This window comes from Pristiophorus japonicus, chromosome 11 (assembly GCF_044704955.1).
Source record: "Pristiophorus japonicus isolate sPriJap1 chromosome 11, sPriJap1.hap1, whole genome shotgun sequence".
Taxonomy (NCBI): Eukaryota; Metazoa; Chordata; class Chondrichthyes; family Pristiophoridae; genus Pristiophorus; species Pristiophorus japonicus.
The window spans coordinates 38,381,126-38,407,430 of NC_091987.1; the positions used below are offsets into that span (position 1 = coordinate 38,381,126).

Below are 26,305 nucleotides of genomic sequence, written 5' to 3' on the forward strand. Positions count from 1 at the left end.
TTTGAAAGCTGTTGGAGCTGCACATCACCCCCGCCTGCTCTCTGCTGCTCCCTCCTATTGTAATCCATCTTGGCCTTCAAAAGAAACGAATGCGTGAGTCATAGTCCAGCTATGCGTTTGGGAGATATGCCTGCCGACATTGAATAGCTGTGATTGTAGGCAAGGCGTGAGGTGTGGATGTGTGTTTGAGTAGATGCAGATGTTAGGTGGGGGTGTGGTGCTTTGTGCAGTGTGCACAGACTGAGGTGCAGATACTAGTGTGTATGACCTGTGGAAGCATGTAATCACCTTGACCACCTGACTCAGATCGTTGAGTTTCTTCCGGTACTGTGTCAGGCTGCATTCCACCACACTACTGGCCGAGACCTCCTGGGTCACTTTCCTCCACATTGTCCTGAAGACCTGGGGTAATGGCCTCCTTCCAGTGGCCAGGAACAACACTACCCTTCTTCGCTCCACTCCAGCCATCAATGCCACGTCTGTGAAATGACGAGCTCTCTCCCTGGGAGTGAGATCAGCCATTACCATCAGATGATTCAATTGCTTGCAGGTTGCCTTCAGAATCAGCAATGTTGAAAATGAGGATCTGCACAATGATACAACCTCACCTTTAAGAGCTGGAAGGAGCCAGGGTGAAAGATCATTGCTGAATGCATTGTATGTACCTGAAATTCATTATCACTCTGCTGGTAGTGCCCTACTGAGGTCATTAGTGCTTCATTTAGCGCTCCACTTTCTTCCTGGGGCGCTAACACCCAATTTAGTAGAAGTTCAGAATCATTAGCGCCTGGCGCTAAAATTTCAAAAGCTAGTGCCCCGAATTTCTTCCCCTTAGTCTTAAATTTATTTCTGTAAGTTAGCGTTAATAGCCTATTAAATAGAGGCATGGCAAGGTACTTCAGTCCTGCAGAATGCACATCCTGTGCCATGTGGGAAATCCTGGGTGTTTCCCTTGTCCTGGACAATCACGTGTGCAGAAAGGGTCGTTGGCTGGAGGAGCTCGAGCTCCAGATTTTGGAGTTTGAGCAGCAGCCGGCGTCACTGCGGTGCATCCATGAGGCTGAGAGCTATCTGGATAGCACGTTTCAGGAGGTGGTCACCCCGCAGCGTAAGAGTGAGCAAGCAGAGAGGGAATGGGTGACCGCCAGACAGACAAGGAGGACCAGGCAAGTCGTGCAGGAATCTCCTGAGTGCATCTCATTCTCCAACTAGCATTCAATATTGAATACTGGTGAGGGCGATGAGTCCTCTGGGCAGTTCAGCCAGAGCAATATCCACGGCACCACGGGGGTCTCAGTTGTACCGGGGGGCGGTGGGGGGAAGTGGGGGAAGAGTAAGATTGGAAAGACAATAGTGCTAGGGGATTCAATAGTTAGGGGAACAGACATGCATTTCAGCAGATGCAGACTTGATTCCAGGATGGTGTGTTGCCAGGGTCAAGGATGTCACTGAGCGGCTGTAGCATTCTGAGGGGGTTGGGGGAGGGTGAACACCCAGAGGTCATGATCCATATTTGTACCAATGACATAGGTAGAAAGAGAGATAAGGTCCTGCAGGCAGATTTGACGGAGCTAGGAAAGAGATTTAAAAAACAGAACCTCAAAAGGTACTAATCTCTGTATTATTTCCAGTGCCACGAGCGAGTGAGCATAGAAATAGGAGGATAGAGCAGATGAATGCGGGACTGGAGAAATGGTGCAGGAGGGAGGGCTTCAGATTCCTGGGGCATTGGGGCCAGTTCTGGGGGAGATGGGACCTGTACAAGCCGGACGGGTTGCACCTCAACAGAACCAGTACCAATATCCTCGCGGGGAGGTTTGCTGGTGCTGTTGGGGAGGGTTTAAACTAAGGTGGCAGGGGGATGAGCACCAAGATGTAGCATTAGAAAGGAGGAACAAAGGGCACACACACAGCATTGGGAGAGATGGATAGCACTAAAGTAATAAAAAGTAAGGTATTAGGTGGGGTCAGACTAAGTGAGAACACAGGATGTAGGTTTACAGTATTTGTATATAAACGCACAAAGCTTAGTAAACAGGTTGGTGAGCTGCAGGCTCAAATAGTCACATGGGAATCGTAGCAATAATTGAGACCTGCCTCAAAAAAAGGCAGGATTGGGTCTTAAATATTCTTGAATATAAGGTGTTCAGAAAAGGTAGGGAAGGAAAGATAGGAGGTGGTGTGGCAGTATTGGTTAAGGAGAATGTTACAGTGCTGGAGAGAGGGGCTGTCCTGGAGGGGTCAAGGACAGAAAATCTATATGGCTAGAGTTAAGAAATAATAAAGGTGCCATTACACTATGAGATATATTCTATAGGCCACCAACTAGTGGGAAAAATATGGAGGAGCAAATTTGCAGAGAAATTACAGAGATGCAGGAACTATAGAGTAATGATAATGGGAGACTTCAACTATCCTAATATAGACTGGGATAATAGTATAAAGGGCAGGGAGGGGAAGAATTTCTGAAGTGTGTGCAGGAGAATTTTCTTGATCAGTATGTTTCTGGCGCAATGAGGAAGGAGGCATTGCTGGATCTGGTTCTGGGGAATGAGGCAGGTCAAGTGGAGCAAGTGTCACGAGGTGAACATTTAGGGAACAGCGATCATAGTATCATAATGTTTAGATTAGCTATGGAAAAGGACAGGGAGCAATTGGTGGAAGGCCAATTCTAGTGGGATGAGAACGGATCTGGCCCGGGTAAATTGGAAACAAAGATTGGCAGGCAATACTGTAATGGAACAATGGGCTGCCTTTAAAGAGCAAATAGGTCGGGTACAGTCGAGGTATATTTCCACTAGGGGAAAGATAGGGGATCTGAAGTCAGAGTTCCCTGGATGACAGAAGAAATAGAGAGTATGATGAGGCAGAAAAAGAGCGGGTCTGACAGATATCAGGTCGAGAATATATTTGAGAAGCAGGCTAAAAATAAAGTTCATAAAAGTGAAAAACAAGAGGGGTAAAGAGAGAGTGTATGAGAATAGAATGGCAGCTAACATAAAAAGTAATCCACAAGTCTTCTATAAGCAGATAAATAGTAAATTGGTAATAAGAGGAGGGATGGGGCACGTGGAGACAGAGGATATGGCTGAGGTACTAAATGAGTACTTTACATCTGTCTTCACCAATGATAGAGAATTCAAGCTCTGCAGCCCGGCTGCAGTTTTGAAAAAAAAACACAGACCACATTGCATTAAGTCATCAATCAACTTGACATTTTAGGACCTTGGGTAGCGAGCCAATTAAAAGGTTAACAGACTATCAATTGAGCCAATAAGGTCAAAGAAGGAGAGTTCTTTTCTGTAAATTGAACCAGATATAAGTACAGCCATTTTGACCATGTGGTCTCAGAAGGACAAAGGCCTGGCTTAAAGCCAGAAGCTTGTTGCTGCTGCCAGAATAAAGTTACATTAAAACTACAATCGGAGTTCGCATTTCATTGGAAATTAAGAGATCTAACAACCAAGGAAGAACATGCTACCATAGACATAGTGAAGGAGGAGGTAGCTGATTGCTGATGGCTGATTGAGAGAAATCGAGTGACGGTGTTTCTTCATCACTGTCTTCTTTCTCTTCCACCTGTTTCTCTTCCAACAATACCGGGCCAGGTTGTAATCTTTGGGAATCTGATAGGAAAAAGCCACAAAGGTAGGGTTGTGGTGAGAGGAGGGAGGAAAAGTAAGAGGTACATGCTAACACCATCTGCAGCTTGTAAATCAGAAGAGATTGTGGGATGAGGAGGAAATGGGAGTCAGTGAAGGAGGATCCCATCATCTTCTATGGTTTCAGCCCCATCGCTGGCCATGGCATTAACAATGGCTGCTCCAATGATGGTGAGCGCCATCATCTCCTCTATGGGGGTAAGGACATGCAGCCGTGCCTGACCCCACTGGTAAGCTCTTGTTGCGTTTGGTTGTGCGCCACCTTATCCTGCAAGGGAAAGGGAAGTGTGTCAGTGACTCTGGTGCAATCTGTTTGGCTGATGTGGCTGTCACGGTTGAATAGCTGGCAGCGTGTACAAGCTAGGAGATGTCAGTGTGAGGCGTACAGCAGTGCTAAGTGTGTGAGGGTGAGGTGAAGCTATGGATGTGAGGTATGAATTCTGATTGATATTGTTGGTGGGTGAGCGATGGGGTTTTGGTGCATTGAGAGTTGCTGAGGGGAGTGGCACTTGAAGATGAATTCACTGACCTTGACCACTCGTGCAAGGTCATTGAACGTTTTGTGCCACTGCATCCAGGTCCTCAGGCTTGATTCCTGGCATTGACCGGCATGGCTATCTGATCCCATTGCCTTCTGAGAGTTTGTCTGGAGGGCTTCCTGGCCAATGTTCCCTTTAATTTATTTTTGGGTGCGTGGCCCCTTCAAAATATCACACATGCATGGGTTTTCCTATTTAAAAGCCGGCGAACCGGCTGCGAAGGAGCTGCAGAGCACTGCATGGTCGCTCAGCTTAAAGGGAACAGTGCTCCTCGTCCCCTTTGGATAGAGCACATCTCTCCTCTTCTCCACCTCCTCTACCAAGGCCTCCAGTACAGCGTCGGAATATCTTGGAGGCCTCTCTCTGCCACCTTGTGCCATTATCCTCTCTTTCCCAGGTCAGAATCTCTTCAACCACGATTCTCAGCACCTGCTCCAACCACAATGCACCTCCCCTTTAAGATGTGGACGAAATTGGCGTGCTGCCTGTATCGGACTCAACTTCGCAAGTTAACAGTATATCGCGATTCCTGCAACCGTTTTCAGGGCTTATCGAATTTTGCGGCCAGTGTTCTTGGAGTGCATTTAAGAAGTGTCCTAAATGTTATTTTCAATTAACATTTCACGTATAAATGCTTCTCTGATGCTGCTGAGCACTAGAACTCATCACTCCCTGGTTTAAAAAGATCACTTCTTCTGATTGGTATACATAAACAAGATTGCTAGAATACTCAATGAAATGTAGCAGAAATGTTCAGAATGGATTTTCCCAAACTCTATTGGAGTATGTCTATAGAAACATAGAAAATAGGTGCAGGAGTAGGCCATTCGGCCCTTCGAGTCTGCACCACCATTCAATACGATCATGGCTGATCATGCAACTTCAGTACCTCATTTCTGCTTTCTCTCCATTCCCCTTGATCCCTTTAGCCGCAAGGACCACATCTAACTTCCTTTTGAATATATCTAACGAACTGGCCTCAACAAGTTTCTGTGGTAGAGAATTCCACAGATTCACCACTCTCTGAGTGAAGAAGTTTCTCCTCATCTCGGTCCGAAATGGCTTAACCCTTATCCTTAGACTGACCCTTGGTTCTGGACTTTCCCAACATCGGGAACATTCTTCCTGCATCTAACCTGTCCAATCCCGTCAGAATTTTATGTGTTTCTGTGAGATCCCCTCTCATTCTTCTAAATTCCAGTGAAAATAAGCCTAGTCGATCCAGTCTTGCTTCATATGTCAGTCCTGCCATCCCGGGAATCAGTCTGGTGAACCTTCGCTGCACTCCCTCAATAGCAAGAATGTCCTTCCTCAGATTAGGAGACTAAAACTGTACACAATATTCAAGGTGTGGCCTCACCAAGGCCCTGTACAACTGCAGTAACACCTCCCTGCTCCTATACTCAAATCCCCTAGCTATGAAGGCCAACATGCCATTTGCCTTCTTCACCGCCTGCTGTACCTGCATGCCAACTTTCAATGACTGATGTACCATGACACCCAGGTCTCGTTGCACTTCACCTTTTCCTCATCTGTCACCATTCAGATAATATTCTGCCTTCCTGTTTTTGCCACCGAAGTGGATAACCTCACCTTTATCTACATTATACTGCATCTGCCATGCATTTGCCCACTCACCTAGTCACCCTGCAGCCTCTTAGAATCCTCCTCACAGCTCACACCACCACCCAGCTTAGTGTCATCTGCAAACTTGGAGATATTACACTCAATTCCTTTGTCTAAATTATTAATGTATATTGTAAATAGCTGGGGTCCCAGCACTGAACCTTGCGGCACCCCACTAGTCACTAGTCCAGATTCCATCTATTTATTTAAAACAACTGAAATTTGCTGTTTTGAAAAGCAAATTATCAAAAGATAAAGCTCATTATCTTAACATAAGGGTAAAAATACTTCCTGATCACCAATTGTAACAAGTGAATGAAAACCTGCCATTTCAGTCATTACAGTCGGAGATTGGGTGAACCTCAGTGGACACTTTACCCCAAAGATTTTGAGGGAAACTCCCCAAAAATCCAATCTTTGTTCCAATACTTAATTCATTAAAGTTACTTATATTATCTGTACTCTGCAACTAAATACAAGTTAACAACTGACTGGGAATTTTTAATCACTTAATTCAATAGAAGCAGAGTGATAGCTTTATAGGAACAGGAGTAGGCCATTTAGCTCCTAGAGCCTGTCCTGCCATTCAATGAGATCTTGGTTGAGCTGTGACCTAACTCCATATACCCACTCGCCTTTGCTCCATATCTCTAAATACCTTTGGTTAACAAAAATCTATCAATCTCAGCTTTAAAATTAACAGCTGACCTAGCATCAATTGCCATTTGCGGAAGTGAGTTCCAAACTTTGCATGTAGAAGTGTTTCCTAACTTCACTCCATTTAAAACTGAGATGAGGAGAAATTTCTCAGAAATTTCTTCTCTCAGAGGGTTGTAAATCTGTGGAATTCACTGCCTCAGAGAGCTGTGGAAGCTGGGAGAGTGAACAAATTTAAGACAGAAATAGACAATTTCTTAAACCGATAAGGGGTTATGGGGAGCGGGCGGGGAAGTGGAGCTGAGTCCATGATCAGATCAGCCATGATCTTATTGAATGGCAGAGCAGTCTCGAGGGGCTGTATGGCCTACTCCTATTTCTTATGTTCTTATGTTCACCTTTCAAATAGCTTCTGGACTTCTCTCACCTGCTACTCCTGTCTTCGAGCTTGGAAATCAGTTCGTTGACACTCCAAACCAATTCCATCCCACCGATGTCAACGTTTGCCCTCCAACTTTAACTATTGTCACCAACCTATTTCCTGTTAGTGCCAAGAAATATGCATCTCTATAATTGCTACATAACCAGGCCTACTTAACTTGAGTTTTTCCCTGTATCCATTTGCATGTGCATTTTGGCTGCTGTTTCAGTCCCGAGCCATTCACTTCTTTCTCCCGCTTTTTTTTTTTCACTCTATCCCTCCCTGACCAGTCGCTCCTGTCGTCATGCCACCTTTCATCTCTCCTCTTTTGGATACTCTATCCTCCAAATCCTTACCCCAATCCTTCATTACTCTTTGACCTTCCTACTTTCCTGTCGCCGTCCCAGGCTCGTCTTCAGCTTCGCTCTGTGCCTTTACTGGCATCCTCTGACGGGCCCACCGTGGCACTCGTCGCTGTCTCCTTACGAGTAGCAACCCCAACTGTCCCATCCTACTCTCTCACTGACCTTGCTGCCCCGCTTGCCCGTGGGGGGGTGCTAATCTTACCAATCTCCTCCCCGTCCAACTCATCCCTCCAAATGCTGACCTTATGGATGCACGCAGTGGATCAGCCATCACCAATCTTCTCCGCATCTCTTTGCAGAATGTCCGTTCGCTTTCAAACAAGGCCCTTGCCATCCATGAGCTTTTGCATCGACATCATGGCCTTGACGGAAACTTGGCTGAGGGTTGATGACGCCTTACCTTAAAACACCTGGCTATACCTTCCACCACTTGCCCTGCCCAGACCGCTGTGGTGGCGGTATGGCTCTCATCATCAAATCATACCTTGGTCTGTCCCCCTACTTCTCCAGCGCTTTCTCCTCTGATGAACATTTCACCGTATTCCACCCCTCTTACTTTCATTGAAAATTCTCTTTCTCTATCCCCCACCCAAGTACGATAAAAATTTTAGCACCGAGATATCTTCACTGCTTTCCTGGGTGATTTCAACCTCCATCTCTATTCATCATGCTCGCTCTCTTCTGCGTTCACTACCCTCCTATTCTCCCTTAATCTCTCCCTCCATGTGAATTCCCCAACTTATATTAACGGTTACCCATTTGACCTTGCCATCTCTAGTGACCGCACTAGTCCTACCATGTCAACTGCAGATAAGGCCATTTCCTTGCATTGCTCTCCACCTACATCCCCTTTCCCCCATCTAACTCAACTTCCTTCTGCGGCCACCCCTGGAAAAAAAATTCTCTCCAAACTCTCTTACAACTGCACTTATTAACTCTAAACTGTCCAGCCTTTGGCCCTCCATTTACCATGACATTTCTGCAGACACCGATCTGCTCAATCTCACCCACACTACCACCTTTGATGCCTTGGTCCCTATTGAAACAATTACTTTCTCGCCTAGTGCGGCCCTCATCTTCACTCCCTCAAGTCCAAGAGGCGCAGACTTGAACGGATGGCCATTCGCCGCCAGATCTGGCTGGACTACATAGAAACATAGAAAATAGGTGCAGGAGTAGGCCATTCGGCCCTTCAAGCCAGCACCACCATTCAATGAGTTCATGGCTGAACATGCAACTTCAGGACCCCATTCCTGCTTTCTCGCCATACCCCTTGATCCCCCTAGTAGTAAGGACTACATCTAACTCCTTTTTGAATATATTTAGTGAATTGGCCTCAACAACTTTCTGTGGTAGAGAATTCCACAGGTTCACCACTCTCTGGGTGAAGAAGTTCCTCCGCATCTCGGTCCTCAATGGCTTACCCCTTATCCTTAGACTGTGACCTCTGGTTCTGGACTTCCCCAACATTGGGAACATTCTTCCTGCATCGAACCTGTCTAAACCCATCAGAATTTTAAACGTTTCTATGAGATCCCCTCCCATTCTTCTGAACTCCAGTGAATACAAGCCCAGTTGATCCAGTCTTTCTTGATATGTCAGTCCCGCCATCCCGGGAATCAGTCTGGTGAACCTTCGCTGCACTCCCTCAATAGCAAGAATGTCCTTCCTCAGGTTAGGAGACCAAAACTGTACACAATACTCCAGGTGTGGCCTCACCAAGGCCCTGTACAACTGTAGTAACACCTTCCCGCCCCTGTACTCAAATCCCCTCGCTATAAAGGCCAACATGCCATTTGCTTTCTTAACCGCCTGCTGTACCTGCATGCCAACCTTCAATGACTGATGTATCATGACACCCAGGTCTCGTTGCACCTCCCCTTTTCCTAATCTGTCACCATTCAGATAATAGTCTGTCTCTCTGTTTTTACCACCAAAGTGAATAACCTCACATTTATCCACATTATACTTCATCTGCCATGCATTTGCCCACTCACCTAACCTATCCAAGTCACTCTGCAGCCTCATAGCATCCTCCTCGCAGCTCACACTGCCACCCAACTTAGTGTCATCCGCAAATTTGGAGATACTACATTTAATCCCCTCGTCTAAATCATTAATGTACAATGTAAACAGCTGGGGCCCTAGCATAGAACCTTGCGGTACCCCACTAGTCACTGCCTGCCATTCTGAAAAGTACCCATTTACTCCTACTCTTTGCTTCCTGTCTGCCAACCAGTTCTCAATCCACATCAGCACACTACCCCCAAATCCCATGTGCTTTAACTTTGCACATTAACAGGGGAGAGGGAGACAGCAGGGGAAGGGGCATAGAGAGAAACGGAGATCAGGAGAAATAGCACAAACAGGAGAAATAGAAACATAGCAGAGAAAGAGAGAGAGAGGCACCAGGAGAAGAGATAAAACATTAATCTCTTGTGTGGGACCTTGTCAAAAGCCTTCTGCAAGTCCAAATACACCACATAAAGCAATATCGGGCCCTAGTCTTGTCTGCCAAACTGCTCACTATTCCAGGATTGTTCTGGAATGCAAAGAGAAACCCCGGCTACGACTCTCTACTGCTAAACGTACTCTTAAATCCCTCTCCCCTGTCTCCACCACACTCGCCTCCAACCAGTGCAAGGAGCTCATGGACTTCTTTGTCTCAAAGACTGAGACCGTCCGATCAGCTGCCTCTGCCACTTTCTTTCCTTCCCCTAGGCCACTGGGCCAAACTTCCTCGGAGGTTCCCCCCTGCTCTAGCCGTGAACTCGCATCTTTCTTCAGTTTCTCTCCGATATCCCATCTTGACCTCTCCATGCTCATCTTGTCCACGAGAATCACTTCCTGCTCCCTAGACCCTATTCCCACGAAACTTCCTTTTCTGGCTCCCATGTTAGCTGACATTGTTAATAGTTCTCTCTCCTCAGGTACTGTTCCCCTCACCTTTAAATCTGCCGTCATCACTCCTCTCCTCACAAAACCAATCCTTGACCCCACTGTGCTTGCAAGCTACTGCCCCAGCTCCAACCTCCCTTTCCTCTTCAAAGTCCTTGAACGTGTTGCCGTCTCTCAAATCCGTGCTCATCTTTCCCGGAACTCCATGTTTGAATCCCTTCAATCTGGTTGCTGTCCTTGCAATAGCACCAAAATGGCTCTCATCAAAGTCACAAGTTACATCCTTTGTGACTGTGAGTAAACTATCCCTCTTTGTCCTTCTCAACTGGTCTATAGCCTTTGACACAGTTGACCACTCCATCCTCCTCCAGCGCCTCTCCACCATCATCCAGCTGCGTGGGACTGCACTCGCCTGGTTCCATTCCTATCTAATCGTAGCCAGAAAATCTCCTGCAATGGCTTCTCTTCCCACTCCCACATCGTTACCTCTGGTGTCCCCCAAGAATCTATCCTTGGCCCCCTCCTATTTCTCATCTATATGCTGCTCCTTGGTCTCCAGCCAATGACACGGCTGACCACTCCATCCTCCTCCAACACCTCTCCATCATTGTTCAATTGGGTGGGAATGCTCTCGCCTGGTTGGAGATGGGATGGTAATTTATAAGGAAGGAGGGGTCAAGAGTTGATTTTTGAGAAGAGGAGTGATGACGGCAGATTTGAGGGTGAGGGGAACAGTACCTGAGGAGAGAGAAGCGTTAACAATGTCAGCTAACATGGGAGCCAGAAAAGGAAGTTGCCAGAGAATTACCTGCAATGGCTTCTCTTCCCACTATTGCATCGTTTCCTCTGGTGCTCCCAAGGATCTATTATTGGACCCCTTCTATTTGTTATCTACATTCTGCTCCTTGGCGACATCATCCGAAAACACAGCATCAGTTTCCATACGTACGCTGACGACACCCAGCTCTACCTCTACCTCACCACTACTTCTCTCGATTCCTCCATGGTCTCTAAATTGTCAGACTGCTTGTCCGACATCCAGTACTGGATGAGCAGAAATTTTCTCCAATGAAATATTGGGAAGACCGAAGCCACTGTCTTTGGTCACCGCCACAAACTCCGTTCCCTAGCCACCGACTCCATCCCTCTCCCTAGCATCTGTCTGAGGCTGAACCAGACTGTTCACAACCGAGGTGTCATATTTGACCCTGAAATGAGCTTCCAGCCACGTATCCGCGGCATAATTAAATCCGCCCATTTCTACTTCCGTAACATTGCCCGTCTTTGCTCCTGCCTCAGCTCATCTGCTGCTGAAACTCTTATCCATGCCTTTGTTAACTCTAGACTTGACTATTCCAACACAATCCTGGCTGGCCTCCAACATTCTACCCTACGTAAACTTGAGGCCATCCAAAACTCGGCAGCCCATGTCCGAACTCGCACCAAGTCCCATTCACCCAATCATGCCTGTGCTCGCTGATGTACATTGGCTCCCGGTTAATCAACGCCTCAATTTCAAAATTCTCATCCTTATTTACAAACCTCTCCATGGCCTCACCCCTACCCACCTCACAACAACTCCCCCCCCGCCCCCCTGAGATATCGGTGCTCCTCAAATTCTGCCCTTCTGAGCACCCCGGATTATAACTGCTCAACCACCGATGGCTGTGCCTTCAGCTGCCTGGGCCCGAAGCTCTGGAACGCTGTCCTTAAACTTCTCTGCCTCTCTACCGCTCTTTCCTCCGTTAAGGCGCTTCTTAAAACCTACCTCTTTGACCAAGCTTTTCGTAATCTGCCATAATTTCTTCTCATGTGGCTCGGTGTCAAATTTTTTTTTGTCTTCTAGTAACTAGTGGGGTGCCACAGGGATCAGTGCTGGTGCTTCAACTATTTATAATCTATATTAATGACTTGGATGAAGGGACCGAGTGTAATGTAGCTAAGTTTGCTGATGATACAAGACAGGTGGGAAAACAAGTTGCGAGGAGGACACAAAGAATCTGCAAAGGGATACAGACAGACTAAGTGAATGGGCCAAAAATGAGCAGATGGAGTATAATGTTGGAAAGTGTGAGGTTATCCACTTTGACAGGAAAAATAAAAAAGCAAATTATTATTTAAATGGAGAAAATTTACAAAATGCTGCAGTACAGAGGGACCTGGGGGTCCTTGTACATGGAACACAAAAAGTCAGTATGCGGGTACAGCAAGTAATCAGGAAGGCAAATGGAATGTTGGCCTTTATTGCAAGGGGGATAGAGTATAAAAGCAGAGAAGTCCTGCTACAACGGTACAAAGTATTGGTGAGGCCACACCTAGAGTACTGTGTACAGTTTTGGTCTCCTTATTTAAGAAAGGATATACTTGCATTGGAGATAATCCAGATAGTGTTCACAAGGTTGATTCTGGAGATGAGGGGGTTGACTTATGAAGAACGGTTGAGTAGGTTGGGCCTATACTCGTTGGAGTTCATAAGAATGAGAGGTGATCTTATTGAAACATATAAGATAATGAGGGGGCTTGACAAGGTAGATGCAGAGAGGATATTTTCCATCATAGGGGAAACTAAAACTAGGGGGTATAGTTTCAGAATAAGGGGTCGCCCATTCAAAACTGAGATGAGGAGGAATTTCTTCTCTGAGGGTTGTACATAAGAACATAAGAAGAATTAGGAACAGGAGTAGGCCATCTAGCCCCTCGAGCCTGCTCCGACATTCAACAAGATGATGGCTGATCTGGTCGTGGACTCAGCTCCACTTACCCGCCCGCTCCACGTAACCCTTAATTCCTTTATTGATTAAAAATCTATCTATCTGTGATTTGAATACATTCAATGAGCTAGCCTCAACTGCTTTCTTGGGCAGAGAATTCCACAGATTCACAACCCTCTGGGAGAAGAAATTCCTTCTCAACTAGGTTTTAAATTGGCTCCCTGGTATTTTGAGGCCATGCCCCCTAGTTCTAGTCTCCCCTACCAGTGGAAACAACCTCTCTGCCTTTATCTTGTCTATCCCTTTCATTATTTTAAATGTTTCTATAAGATCACCCCTCATCCTTCTGAACTCCAACGAGTAAAGACCCAGTCTACTCAATCTATCATCATAAGGTAACCCCCCGCATCTCCGGAATCAGCCTAGTGAATCGTCTCTGTACCCCCTCCAAAGTTAGTATATCCTTCCTTAAGTAAGGTGACCAAAACTGCATGCAGTACTCCAGGTGCGGCCTCACCAATACCCTGTACAGTTGCAGCAGGACCTCCCTGCTTTTGTACTCGATCCCTCTCGCAATGACGGCCAACATTCCATTCGCCTTCCTGATTACCTGCTGCACCTGCAAACTAACTTTTTGGGATTCATGCACAAGGACCCCCAGGTCCCTCTGCACCGCAGCATGTTGTAATTTCTCCCCATTCAAATAATATTCCCTTTTACTGTTTTTTTCCCCCCAAGGTGGATGACCTCACACTTTCCGACATTGTATTCCATCTGCCAAACCTTAGCCCATTCGCTTAACCTACCTAAATCTCTTTGCAGCCTCTCTGTGTCCTCTACACAACCCGCTTTCCCACTAATCTTTGTGTCATCTGCAAATTTTGTTACACTACACTCTGTCCCCTCTTCCAGATCATCTATGTATATTGTAAACAGTTGTGATCCCAGCACCGATCCCTGTGGCACACCACTAACCACCGATTTCCAACCCGAAAAGGACCCATTTATCCTGACTCTCTGCTTTCTGTTAGCCAGCCAATTCTCGCTCCATGCTAATACATTTCCTCTGACTCCGCGTACCTTTATCTTCTGCAGTAACCTTTTGTGTGGCACCTTATCGAATGCCTTTTGGAAATCTAAATACACCACATCCATCGGTACACCTCTATCCACCATGCTCGTTATATCCTCAAAGAATTCCAGTAAATTAGTTAAACATGATTTCCCCTTCATGAATCCATGTTGCGTCTGTTTGATTGCACTATTCCTATCTAGATGTCCCACTATTTCTTCCTTAATGATAGCTTCAAGCATTTTCCCCACCACAGATGTTAAACTAAACGGCCTATAGTTACCTGCCTTTTGTCTGCCCCCTTTTTTAAACAGAGGCGTTACATTAGCTGCTTTCCAATCCATTGGTACCTCCCCAGAGTCCAGAGAATTTTGGTAGATTCCAACGAATGCATCTGCTATAACTTCCGCCATCTCTTAATACCCTGGGATGCATTTCATCCGGACCAGGGGACTTGTCTACCTTGAGTCCCATTAGCCTGTCCAGCACTACCCGCCTAGTGATAGTGATTGTCTCAAGGTTCTCCCTTCCCACATTCCTGTGACCAGCAATTTTTGCCATGGTTTTTGTGTCTTCCACTGTGAAGACTGAAGCAAAATAATTATTTAAGGTCTCAGCCATTTCCACATTTCCCATTATTAAATCCCCCCTCTCATCTTCTGAGGGACCAACATTTACTTTAGTCACTCTTTTCCGTTTTATATATGTGTAAAAGCTTTTACTATCTCTTTTTATGTTTTGCACATGTTTACTTTCGTAATCTATCTTTCCTTTCTTTATTGCTTTCTTAGTCATTCTTTGCTGTCGTTTAAAATTTTCCCAATCTTCTAGTTTTCTACTAACCTTGGTCACCTTATACGCATTGGTTTTTAATTTGATACTCTCCTTTATTTCCTTGGTTATCCACGGCTGGTTATCTCTTCTCTTACCGGCCTTCTTTTTCCACTGGAATATATTTTTGTTGAACACTATGAAAGAGCTCCTTAAAAGTCTTCCACTGTGCCACCGTTTAGTCTGTGTTTCCAGCCTACTTTAGCCAACTTTGCCCTCATCCCACTGTAGTCCCCTTTGTTTAAGCATAGTATGCTCGTTTGAGACACTACTTCCTCACCCTCAATCTGTATTACAAATTCAACCATACTGTGATCACTCATTCTGAGAGGATCTTTTACTAGGAGATCGTTTATTATTCCTGTCTCATTACACAGGACCAGATCTAAAATCGCTTGCTCCCTCGTAGGTTCTGTAACATACTGTTCTAAGAAACAATCCCGTATGCATTCTATGAATTCCTCCTCCAGGCTACCCCGTGCGATTTGATTTGACCAATCGATATGCAGATTAAAATCCCCCATGATTACTGTTGTTCCTTTTTCACATGCCTCAATTATTCCCTTGTTTATTGCCCACCCCGCCGTGAAGTTATTATTTGGGGGCCTATAAAAACCTTGCCCACCAGTGACTTTTTCCCCTTACCATCTCTAATCTCCACCCACAATGATTCAACATTTTGTTCATTGGAGCCAATATCGTCTCTCACAGCTGCCCTGATATCTTCCTTTATTAACAGAGCTACCCCACCTCCTTTCCCTTCTTGTCTATCTTTCCGAATTGTCAGATACCCCTGTATGTTTAATTCCCAGTCTTGGCCACCCTGCAACCACGTTTCTGTAATGGCCACCAAATCATACCCATTTGTAATGATTTGTGCCGTCAACTCATTTACTTTATTTCGAATGCTGCATGCGTTTAGGTAGAGTGTTTTAATACTAGTTTTGAAACCATGATTTTTAGTTTTGACGCCTCCTGCAGCCCCTTTATATTCATACATATTGTCCCTTTCTATCACCTTGTGGTTTACACTTACCCCCGTGCTACTCTGCTCTGTTGCCTCCTGCCTTTTGCATTCTTTCTTGGGATCCTGTTCATCTGAGCTCTCACCCATTCTAACTAGCTCAGAGCCCTCTCCTGTGTTCCGAATACTCCTTGCATTGAGGCACCGAGCTTTCATGCTTGCCTTTTTATTACACTTTGACGCTTTAGAATTTTGCTGCACAGTAGCCCTTTTTGTTTTTTGCCTTGGGTTTCTCTGCCCTCCACTTTTACTCATCTCCTTTCTGTCTTTTGCTTTTGTCTCTTTTTTGTTTCCCTCTGTCTCCCTGCATTGGTTCCCATCCCCCTGCCATATTAGTTTAACTCCTCCCCAACAGCACTAGCAAACACTCCGTAGGACATTGGTTCCGGTCCTGCCCAGGTGCAGACCGTCCAGTTTGTACTGGTCCCACCTCCCCCAGAACCGGTTCCAATGCCCCAGGAATTTGAATCCCTCCCTGCTGCACCACTGCTTAAGCCACGTATTCATCTGAGCTATCCTGCGATTCCTACTCTGACTAGCACGTGGCACTGGTAGTAATCCCGAGATTACTACTTTTGAGGTCCTACGTTTTAATTTAGCTCCTAGCTCCTTAAATTCGTCTCGTAGGGCCTCATCCCTTTTTTTACCTATATCGTTGGTACCAATGTGCACCACGACAACTGGCTGTTCACCCTCCCTTTTCAGAAAGTCCTGCACCCGCTCCGAAACATCCTTGACCCTTGCACCAGGGAGGCAACATACCATCCTGGAGTCTTGGTTGCGGCCGCAGAAATGCCTATCTATTCCCCTTACAATTGTAAACCTGTGGCATTCTCTACTGCAGAGAGCTGTGGAGGCTGAGTCATTGAATGTATTTAATACGGAGAGACAGACAGATTGTTGAGCGCTAAGGGAATAAAGGGTTATGGGGAGCGGGCAGATCCATGATCAGAACAGCCATAATCTTATTAAATGGCGGAGCAGGGTGTCGGGGTCAAATGGCCGACTCCTGCTCCTATTTCTTATGTTCTTACTCCTGTGAAGTGCCTTGGGATGTTTTACTATGTTACAGGCACTATATAAATACAAGTTGTTGCTGTTGTTGTAAAAGTCCTAGCTCTAATTTTTAGGCTATGTCCCCTACTCTCTATCTACCCTATCAGTTCCCCTTAATATCTTGAAAATGTTGATCAAATCACCCCTTAACCTTCTAAATTCCAGGAAATAGTGTTGTGTATCTGTAAAGCAGGCACTCCCATGTTCTGCCACCAGGTAGCGCATCTCCTGAAGTCCCAAGGGATCCCAGCATCCCTTGGAAGTACTGTATATAAGCCGGCCCCCAAGGCCTGTTCCTCACTCTGGAGTGTCTTAATAAAGACTGAGGTCACTGTTACTTTAACCTCCCTGTGTGCAGTCTCATCTGTGTTAGGAACACAATAACTGGCGATGAGTATACGAATCCAACGCAAAGATGTAGCAAACTGTGGGCATCCTGGAGAAGTTCTTGGAGGGTGAGGACTGGGAAGCCTATGTCGAATGGCTAGACCAGTACTTTGTAGTCAACGAGCTGGACGGAGAAGGAATCGCTGCAAAAAGGAGAGCGGTCTTCCTCACGGTTTGCGGGGCCCCGACCTACACCCTCATGAAAATCTTCTGGCTCCGGTGAAACCCACAGATAAGTCATATGAGGAGCTGTGTACACTGGTTCTGGAGCATCTTAACCCGAGGGAGAGCGGCTGATGGCGAGGTATCGGTTCTACACGTGCCGAGCTAAGGCGACTTGCAGGACAATGTGAGTTTGATGGCTACCTGAAGCAAATGATCAGAGACTTTTTTGTACTGGGCATTGGCTACGAGACCATCCTACGAAAACTTTTGGCTGCAGAGACACCGACCCTCAGTAAGGCCATTGCGATAGCACAGGCGTTTATGTCCACCAGTGATAACACCAAACAAATCTCTCAGCACACAAGTGCTAGCAATGTTCATAAATTAACTGGAACTGTGTTTGCGAGCAGAAATGTACAGGGCAGAAACCACGAGTCTGCAACTGCCAGCAGGCCTCAGGTGACCCAGATGACTCAAGAGTCCCCAACAAAGAATGAATGCAAGACAATTCACACCTTGTTGGCGTTGTGGAGGTTTCCATTCAGCCTATTCATGCTGCTTCAAAGGGTATGTTTGCAAGAGCTGTGGAACAATGGGGCATCTCCAACGAGCTTGTAGACGAGCTGCAAGCTCTGTAAAACCTGCTTACTACCACGTGGCAGAGGAAGATCGGTCCATGGTGGATCAAAGCAATTTTGAGCCTCAGAGACAGGAGACAGATGCTGAAGTACACGGGATGCACACATTTTCGACAAAATATCCACCTTTAATGCTAAATGTAAAATTGAATGGCTTACCCGTTGCCATGGAACTGGACACTGGCGCTAGCCAATTCATCATGAGTAAAAAGATGTTTGAGAGACTGTGGTGCAACAAGGCATTCAGACCAGCCCTGAGCCATGAAACTGAGAACGTATACCAAAGAGATTATCACTGTCCTGGGCAGCGCCATGGTTAAGGTCACCTACGAGGGCACGGTGAATGAACTGGCACCATGGATTGTCCCGGGCGAAGGCCCACACTGCTTGGAAGGAGCTGGCTGGGCAAAATCCGCTGGAACTGGGATGACATCTGAGCGCTATCACATGTCGATGAGGCCTCATGGACCCAGGTTCTGAACAAATTTCCTTCCCTTTTTGAGCCAGGCATTGGAAACTTTTCAGGGGCGAAGGTGCGGATCCACTTGGTCCCAGAGGCATGACCCATTCACCACAAGGCACGAGCGGTACCTCTCATGATGAGGGAAGAGAGTGGAGATTGAGCTGGACGGGCTGCAACGCAAGGGCATCATCTCCCGAGTGGAATTCAGCGAGTGAGCCAACCCGATTGTTCCAGGACTCAAAAGTGATGGCACGGTCAGGAATTGCGGCGATAATAAAGTAACTATTAATCATTTCTCGCTACAGGACCAATACCCACTACCTAAGGCAGTAGACCCATTTGCGACGCTGGCAGGAGGCAAGACGTTCGCCAAGCTCGACCTGACTTCAGCCTACATGACGCAGGAGCTGGAGGAGTCTTCAAAGGGCCTCAACTGCATCAACATGCATTGTTCATCTACAACAGATGCCCGTTTGGAATTCGGTCTGCTGCAGCGATCTTCCAAAGAAACTTGGAGAGCCTACTCAAGTCGGTACCACACACGGTGGTCTTTCAGGACGACATATTGATCACGGGTCGGGACACCGCCGAGCACCTACAAAACCTGGAGGAGGTCCTCCAGCGACTGGATCGTGTAGGGCTGCGGCTGAAGAGGTTGAAATGCGTCCTCATAGCAACAGAAGTGGAGTTTTTGGGGAGAAAGATCGCGGCCGACGGCATTTGGCCCACAGACGCCAAGACAGAGGCTATCAGGAACGCGCCTCAGAACGTCACGGAGCTGCAGTCGTTCCTGGGACTCCGCAACTATTTTGGTAACTTCCTACCGGGGTTAAACACTCTCTTAGAGCCCCTACATGTGTTATTGCGCAAAGGTGAGAACTGGGTATGGGGAAAAAAACCAAGTAATTGCTTTTGAGAAAGCCAGGAACATTTTATGCTCCAACAAGCTGCTTGTGTTGTATAACCCGTGTAAAAGACTTGTGCTCGCATGTGATGCGTCGTCGTACGGAGTCGGTTGTGTATTACAACAAGCTAGCGTTGCGGAGAAGTTACAACCTGTCGCCTATGCCTCCAGGAGCTTGTCTAATGCCGAGAGGGCCTGCAGCATGATTGAGAAAGATGCATTGGCGTGTGTGTTCGGGGTAAAGAAAATGCATCAGTACCTGTTTGGCCTCAAATTTGAGCTGGAAACCGACCACAAGCCCCTCATAACCCAGTTTGCTGAAAACAAGGGAATAAATTCTAATGCCTCAGCCCGCATACAAAAGGTGGGCACTCGCGCTGTCAGCATATGACTAGACCATCCGCCACAGGCCAGGCACCGAGAACTGTGTGGATGCTCTCAAGTCAGCTACCATTGCCCACCAAGGCGGTGGAAATGGCGCAACCTGCAAACTTGTTGATGGTGGCGCAGCCCGCAGACTTGTTGATGATCATGGAAGCGTTTGAAAATGATAAATCACCTGTCACGGTCCGCCAGATTAGGACTTGGACCAGCCAAGATCCTCTGCTGTCCCTGGTAAAAAACTGTGTCCTGCATGGGAGCCGGGCCAGCATCCCCATTGAAATGCAAGAGCTAATCAAGCAGTTCCAGCGGAGAAAGGATGAGCTGTCCATTCAGGCAGACTGCCTGCTGTGGGGTAACTGCGTAGTGCTACCAAAAAAGGGCAGGGAGACGTTCATCTCGGATCTCCACAGCACACACCCAGGTATAGTAATGATGAAAGCAATGGCCAGATCCTACATGTGGTGGCCTGGTATCGACTCTGACTTCGAGTCCTGTGTACGGCAATGCAGCGTGTGTGCTCAGTTGAGCAACACGCCCAAAGAGGCACCACTAAGTTTGTGGTCCTGGCCCTCCAGACCATGGTCGAGGATCCATGTCGACTATGTGGGCCCGTTTCTTGGTAAAATGTTCCCGGTGGTGGTGGATGCTTTTTCAAAATGGATTGGATGTGAAATAATGTGAGGAAGCACCGCCACCGCCACCATTGAAAGCCTGAGGGCCATGTTTGCCACCCACGGCCTGCCTGACATACTGGTCAGTGAAAACGGGCCATGTTTCACCAGTAGCGAATTTAAAGAATTCATGACCTGCAATGGGATCAAACATGTCACCTCGGCCCCATTTAAACCAGCCTCCAATGGGCAGGCAGAGCAGGCAGTACAAACAATCAAACAGAGCCTCAAATGATTCACAGAAGGCTCACTCCAAACCCGCTTGTGCCGAGTACTGCTCAGCTACTGCACGAGACCCCACTCGCTCACAGGGGTGCCCCCGGCTGAGCTACTCATGAAAAGGACACTTAAGAACAGACTCTCGCTGGTTCATTCCAACCTGCATGATTGTAGAGAGCAGACGGCAGCAACAAAATGTAAACAATGGTCGCGCCACTGTGTCATGGGAAATTGATCTGAATGACCCTGTGTATGTGCTAAACTATGGACATGGTCCCAAGTGGATCGCAGGCATGGTGATAGCTAAAGAAGGGAGTAGGGTGTTAGTAGTCAAACTAGACAATGGACAAATTTGCAGAAAGCACCTGGACCAAACGAGGCTGCGGTTCACAGATTGCCCTGAACAACCCATAGCAGACACCACCTTTTGAGCCCACAACACACACCCAAAGGATCAATGGCACCAACCCGGACCAGGAAATCGAACCCATCACGCCCAACAGCCCAGCAAGGCCAGGCTCACCTAGCAGCCCTGAAGGGCCAACAACACGTCAGCCCAGCGAGGGCACAGCCAACACACCAGAACAGACATTTGTACCGAGGCGGTTCACCAGGGAAAGAAAGGCTCCCGACCGCCTCACCTCGTAAATAGTTTTCACTTTTTGACTTTGAGGGGGAGTGATGTGTATCTGTAAAGCTTGCACTCCCATGTTCCGCCACCAGGGAGCGCATCCCCTGAAGTCCAAAGGGATCCCAGCATCCCTTGGGAGCACTGTATATAAGCCGGCCCCCTCTGGAGTGTCTTAATAAAGACTGAGGTCACTGTTACTTTAACCTCCCTGTGTGCAGTCTCATCTGTGTTAGGAACAAGATAAATACAACCCTAGTTTGTGTAATTTCTTCTCATAATTTAACCTTTGTGGAGTTCAGGTATCATTCTGGTAAATCGACGCTACACTACCTCAAGGCCAATGTATCCTTCCTAAGGTGTGGTGCCCAGACCTGAACAAAGTCCCCCAGGTGTGGCCTAACCATGGCTTTGTATCGCTGTAACATTACCTCCATTCCTATGTATTCTCGTCCTCTAGATATAAAGCCAAGCATTACATTAGCCTTTTTGATTATTTTCTGCACCTTTTCATGACATTTTAATGATCTGTGTACATGGATGCCCCCCCCCCCCCCACCAAAGTCTCTTTGGACCTCCGCTGCTTTTAGCTTTTCATCATTTAGAAATTAGTCTGATCTATCCTTTTTTAGGTCCAAAGTGGATGACCTCAAATTTGCCTAAAATGAAATCCATTTGCCACAGTTTTCCCTGTTCACTTAATCTATTAATACCTCTTTGTAAATTATGCTTCCATCTACACTGCCTACAATGTCGTCTACCTTTGTGTCATTTGCCAACTTGCTCTCCCATATGTGGCACTCCATCCCATCATCTAAGTCATTAATAAATAGGGTGGATCGTTGAGACCCCAACACAGATCACTGTGGGACACCAGTAGTCACATTCTGCCAATTAGAGTACCTGCCCATTATCCATACTCTCTGTCTCCTGGATACAAGACTGAAGCTTGAGTAATTTAAAACAACAACAACAACTAGTCTGTACCATTCTGATGTATGAGAGAAATTTATTAAACTTTTATTCAGGGTTTTTTTGTCCGAACAGCGGCTATCTGCATGTATGCTCACTAAGTGTGCTCCATGTTCTTGAGAAGTGATCAAGGTAATAAAAGTCAGCAACGTTAGGCTGCAGGATAAAAAAAAATCTGCAGTTAATTACCAGCAAATTCTATCTCTCCGCATATTACCTGGTAAGCACATTTTAAAGAAGACCTTATACTTTAAATGCATGAGTTTAAATTTTTCTTTTAACATTGCCCCTCCACCCCCCAAATCCACAGCTGGATAGGTAATATCAGGCCTCTGCCAATTCACTCTGTAACCAGTTACTTGGTAGTGTGAGAGCATAGCCCAAAGGATCTCACATTTTCATTTTTCCTTCCATTTGATAAAATGCTTAATCTCCACATGATGTTTCCCCAGACTACATGCTAGGGTTTGCGAAAATTGTTTTGTAGGGAATTGTAGCTACCGCCGCTTACCATTCTAATAGCTTAGCATATAGGAGCACCAGCACACTTTGTGCACAACTTCAATAAAAAGACATGAACACGAATGATGGAAAGGTCCCTTGGCTAACAATTTATTTTCTGGGACCATTCGCAAAAAATAGACACTGTCCATCCTGCTCCACCACATAATTCTTACTATAAAATCTTCACCACACACTCAAGGCAATGCCTCTCATTCTGTTATGCTGCCAAGTAGCTATTATTTGTATGCTAATAGAACTTGGAGATACTTGCACAACTACACAAGAAAATCCAGTATTATACCAGCAAAGATATAATTTAACAAGTTTCCAGTTGTAAATCCCAGAAACAGACCTGGGGTTTGAGGAGTAAAATTTGTATATTGCTGGGGTGGAAGTGGGAAAAGTGCAGAAAACCCCCAGCCAAACATCCATCAATGCAAGAATGGAAGGAAATTCAACAACATCAGTGCATGTAAAATAAAAAAACCAGCTTATCAGGACAAAAGATTTCTCATGTTTTGAGAACATTTTCTCATTAGATTCAAAACTTTATCAATAGTACAAAATCCAAACAAATAATCTGCAATTCATTAAGGAAAATTAGATAGAATTTACAGCACAGAAACAGGCCATTTCGGCCCAACTGGTCTATCTGGTGTTTATGCTCCACACGAGACTCCTCCCACCCTACTTCGTCTAGCCCGGTTCAATATACTCTTGTATTCCTTCCTCCCTCATACACTTATCTAGCTTCCCCTTAAATGCATCTATGCTATTTACTTCAACTACTCCATGTGGCAGCAAGTTCCACATTTTAACCACTCTCTGGGTAAATAAGTTTCTCCTAAACTCCTTATTGGATTTATTAGTGACTCTCTTATACAATGATGGGGCTTGACAAGGTGGATACAGAGAGGATGTTTCCACTGGTGAGGGAGACTAGAACTAGAGGGCATGATCTTAGATTAAGGGGCCATCTATTTAGAGATGAGGAGAAACTTCTCTCAGAAGGTCGTGAATCTGAAATTCACTGCCTCAGAGAGCTGTGGAAGCTAGGACATTAAATAAATTTAAGACCGAAATAGACAGTTTCTTGAGCGATGGGGTAGGGGGGGGGAATGAGGGGTTATGGGGAGTGGGTGGGGAAGTGGAGCTGAGTCCATGATCAGATCAGCCATGATCTTATTGAATGGCGGAGCAGGCTCGAGGGGCCTTATGGCCTACTCCTACTCCTATTTCTTATGTTCTTATGTACTATGACCCCTAGTTTTGGTTTCCCTTACAAGCATCTACCTCATCAAACACTTTCAGAATCTTAAAGACCTCTATTAGATCACCCCTGAGAAAAGAGCCTGTTCAGTCAATTATGATAGTTATAACCTCTCAGGTCAGGTATCATCATTGTAAATCTTTTTTGGCACCTTCTCTAGTGTTTTGATAACCTTTTTGTAATATGGAGACCAGAATGTAGTGGTGTATAGTGGTCTAACCAAGGCTCTATACAAGTTTAATATAACCTTTCTGTTTTTCAATTCTAATCCTCTAGAAATGAACCCTAGTGCTTTGTTTGCATTTTTATAGCCTGTGTTGTTACTTTTAATGATTTGTGAATCTGTACCCTAGATCGCTTTGCTCGTCTACCCCAGACTTTCGTAGGAGTATGTGGCCTCCTTATCGTTAGAAATCAGGGGTTCAAAATGTTTAAAACTGACATGAAGGATGCTGTGTTTAAATGGTTGTGCTGAACTGGAGAAAAAGTGTCTCCTCAGATTGGTATTATATGCTTAGAAATGCGAATGTTTTGGTTTCCTGTTGAGATGTTATAGCATTCTGCACTATGACCACCATTATCTGTTGTTTTAAAGTTAAGACTTCAACTTTGTTTATGTACCTTTACGACAATGTGTCATAGAAAAACTTAGAATGGAGGGAAGTCAACGTAAATAATTTGCTACGTCGTAACAGAGATAACGACCCTGAAGCAAGCAGTTTTCTGGCTTGGGCCTCATGAGATCAAAGAGAGGATAGAGACGAAAGAGATAAGACCCGAATTTCAAAGGAAGAAACACTGAGAAAGTATATACAGAAAAGACATGTGGCCAAAATCATGAGACATCTTTAGGGAGGATTCTTGATTTAGAATCAAAACAAAGTGCTCGACACGGCATTGGATAGGAGTTTTTAGGGGAACCTCCTATAGGTCAGAAGGTCTTGTCAATATCCCATTTCAGGTTTATCTCTTTTAAAAAAAAAATAAAAGTAACCTCCTCAAGGCTGTCCTCACAAATGTTATGAGAGGAGAGTGAAACAGAATTGGGTTGGTTGAACACCCTGTGAGCGATTCCATGCTTTATCGAAGGAAGCTCTAGATAAAGAGAAAGAGGCTTTGCAAGCCAGAGAAATGTTCACTTCCGCCAGCCGTTTATCCGATCAGGATCGGTGTCAGCTACTTGTCACGGTCGTATGTTTTTGCTGTATAACTAATGTGTTATATTCTGTCTTAAACTCTGATTAAACACAATATACACACAAGATAGTTTACAGTCAATCCTGATTATTAAAGTGACCAAAGATAGCCTTAATTTGGCTATTTCCAACATTATTCCTCCGACCAAATGCACCACCTCACATATCTATATTGAAATTAATTTGCCATTTACAAGCCTGTTCTGAAAGTTTATTCATGTCTTGTATTTTGTTGCAATCTTTCTCAGTATTAACTATATCCCCATCTTGCAATATATCAACAAATTCTTACCATTGCCATCAGGTTCGGTCTTTACCCAGCCCATTGATTTTTGTACAGCTAGCTTCCACCGAGCAAAACGTTTGTTGCTTTCTGAAGATTTAAAAATAATATTTTTAAATAAACACATTAAATGTTTATTTTGAAAACAATTACCTATAGACACCTCCATTAGGGATGTCCCAAATGCAATTATAGAATTAGTGAAATGATCTTTCACTGATATCATCATCATCATAGGCAGTCCCTCAAACGAGGATGACTTGCTTCCTCATGAGTTCACAGATGTTTCAATGAATGACCCGATGTTCCAGTCCTGAACTCCAATTGAGGGGGTGGAAGATGCCTGTGCGTGGATTTTTTTTAACGTGTGGTGACTGTTGCACATCAGCCACCACACGGGCTTGACAGAACTAGGCCTTTATCCAGTGGCAAGGATTAACCAGGACGACTGGAGACCTGCTCTGCTGCATGGACCTAGTGCGCACACATATCGCAGTGTGGGCTGGCCCGTGCTGCCCCAGGGCCCTCGGCTCTTCTGGTTGATGAAGTAAACATGCAAAGGCCACTGCATATGATTGAAGTTGCTCCTGGAGGTTCTGGGAAAAAGACTCACATTCTGTGGCACATGAGGTGATCCATTTGCAGATATTTTGAACCAACTGCCATGAAAGGTCTCTTAGAAAGTCCATGTAGATCCTGTTGGGCTCCGCCTGACACTTCTCAAGCAACGAAGAAGCCTCGGTAGATCCAATAAGACCA

At 45.7% G+C, this 26,305-nt stretch overlaps 1 protein-coding gene across 3 annotated transcripts in view; it reads right to left on the reverse strand.

Annotated features, from left to right (window-relative positions):
- The window catches only part of LOC139276013 (glycerol kinase), a 174,755-nt gene that overhangs the window by 13,063 nt on the left and 135,387 nt on the right, over window positions 1-26,305 (reverse strand). For 2 of the 3 annotated variants that reach the window (XM_070893358.1, XM_070893356.1), the window contains exon 18: window positions 25,556-25,636. In XM_070893358.1, coding sequence (XP_070749459.1) covers window positions 25,556-25,636 — 81 coding nt within the window. Of the gene's footprint in view, window positions 1-22,331; window positions 22,450-25,555; window positions 25,637-26,305 lie in introns of those variants that run through there. The other variant, XM_070893359.1, reaches the window with a different exon arrangement.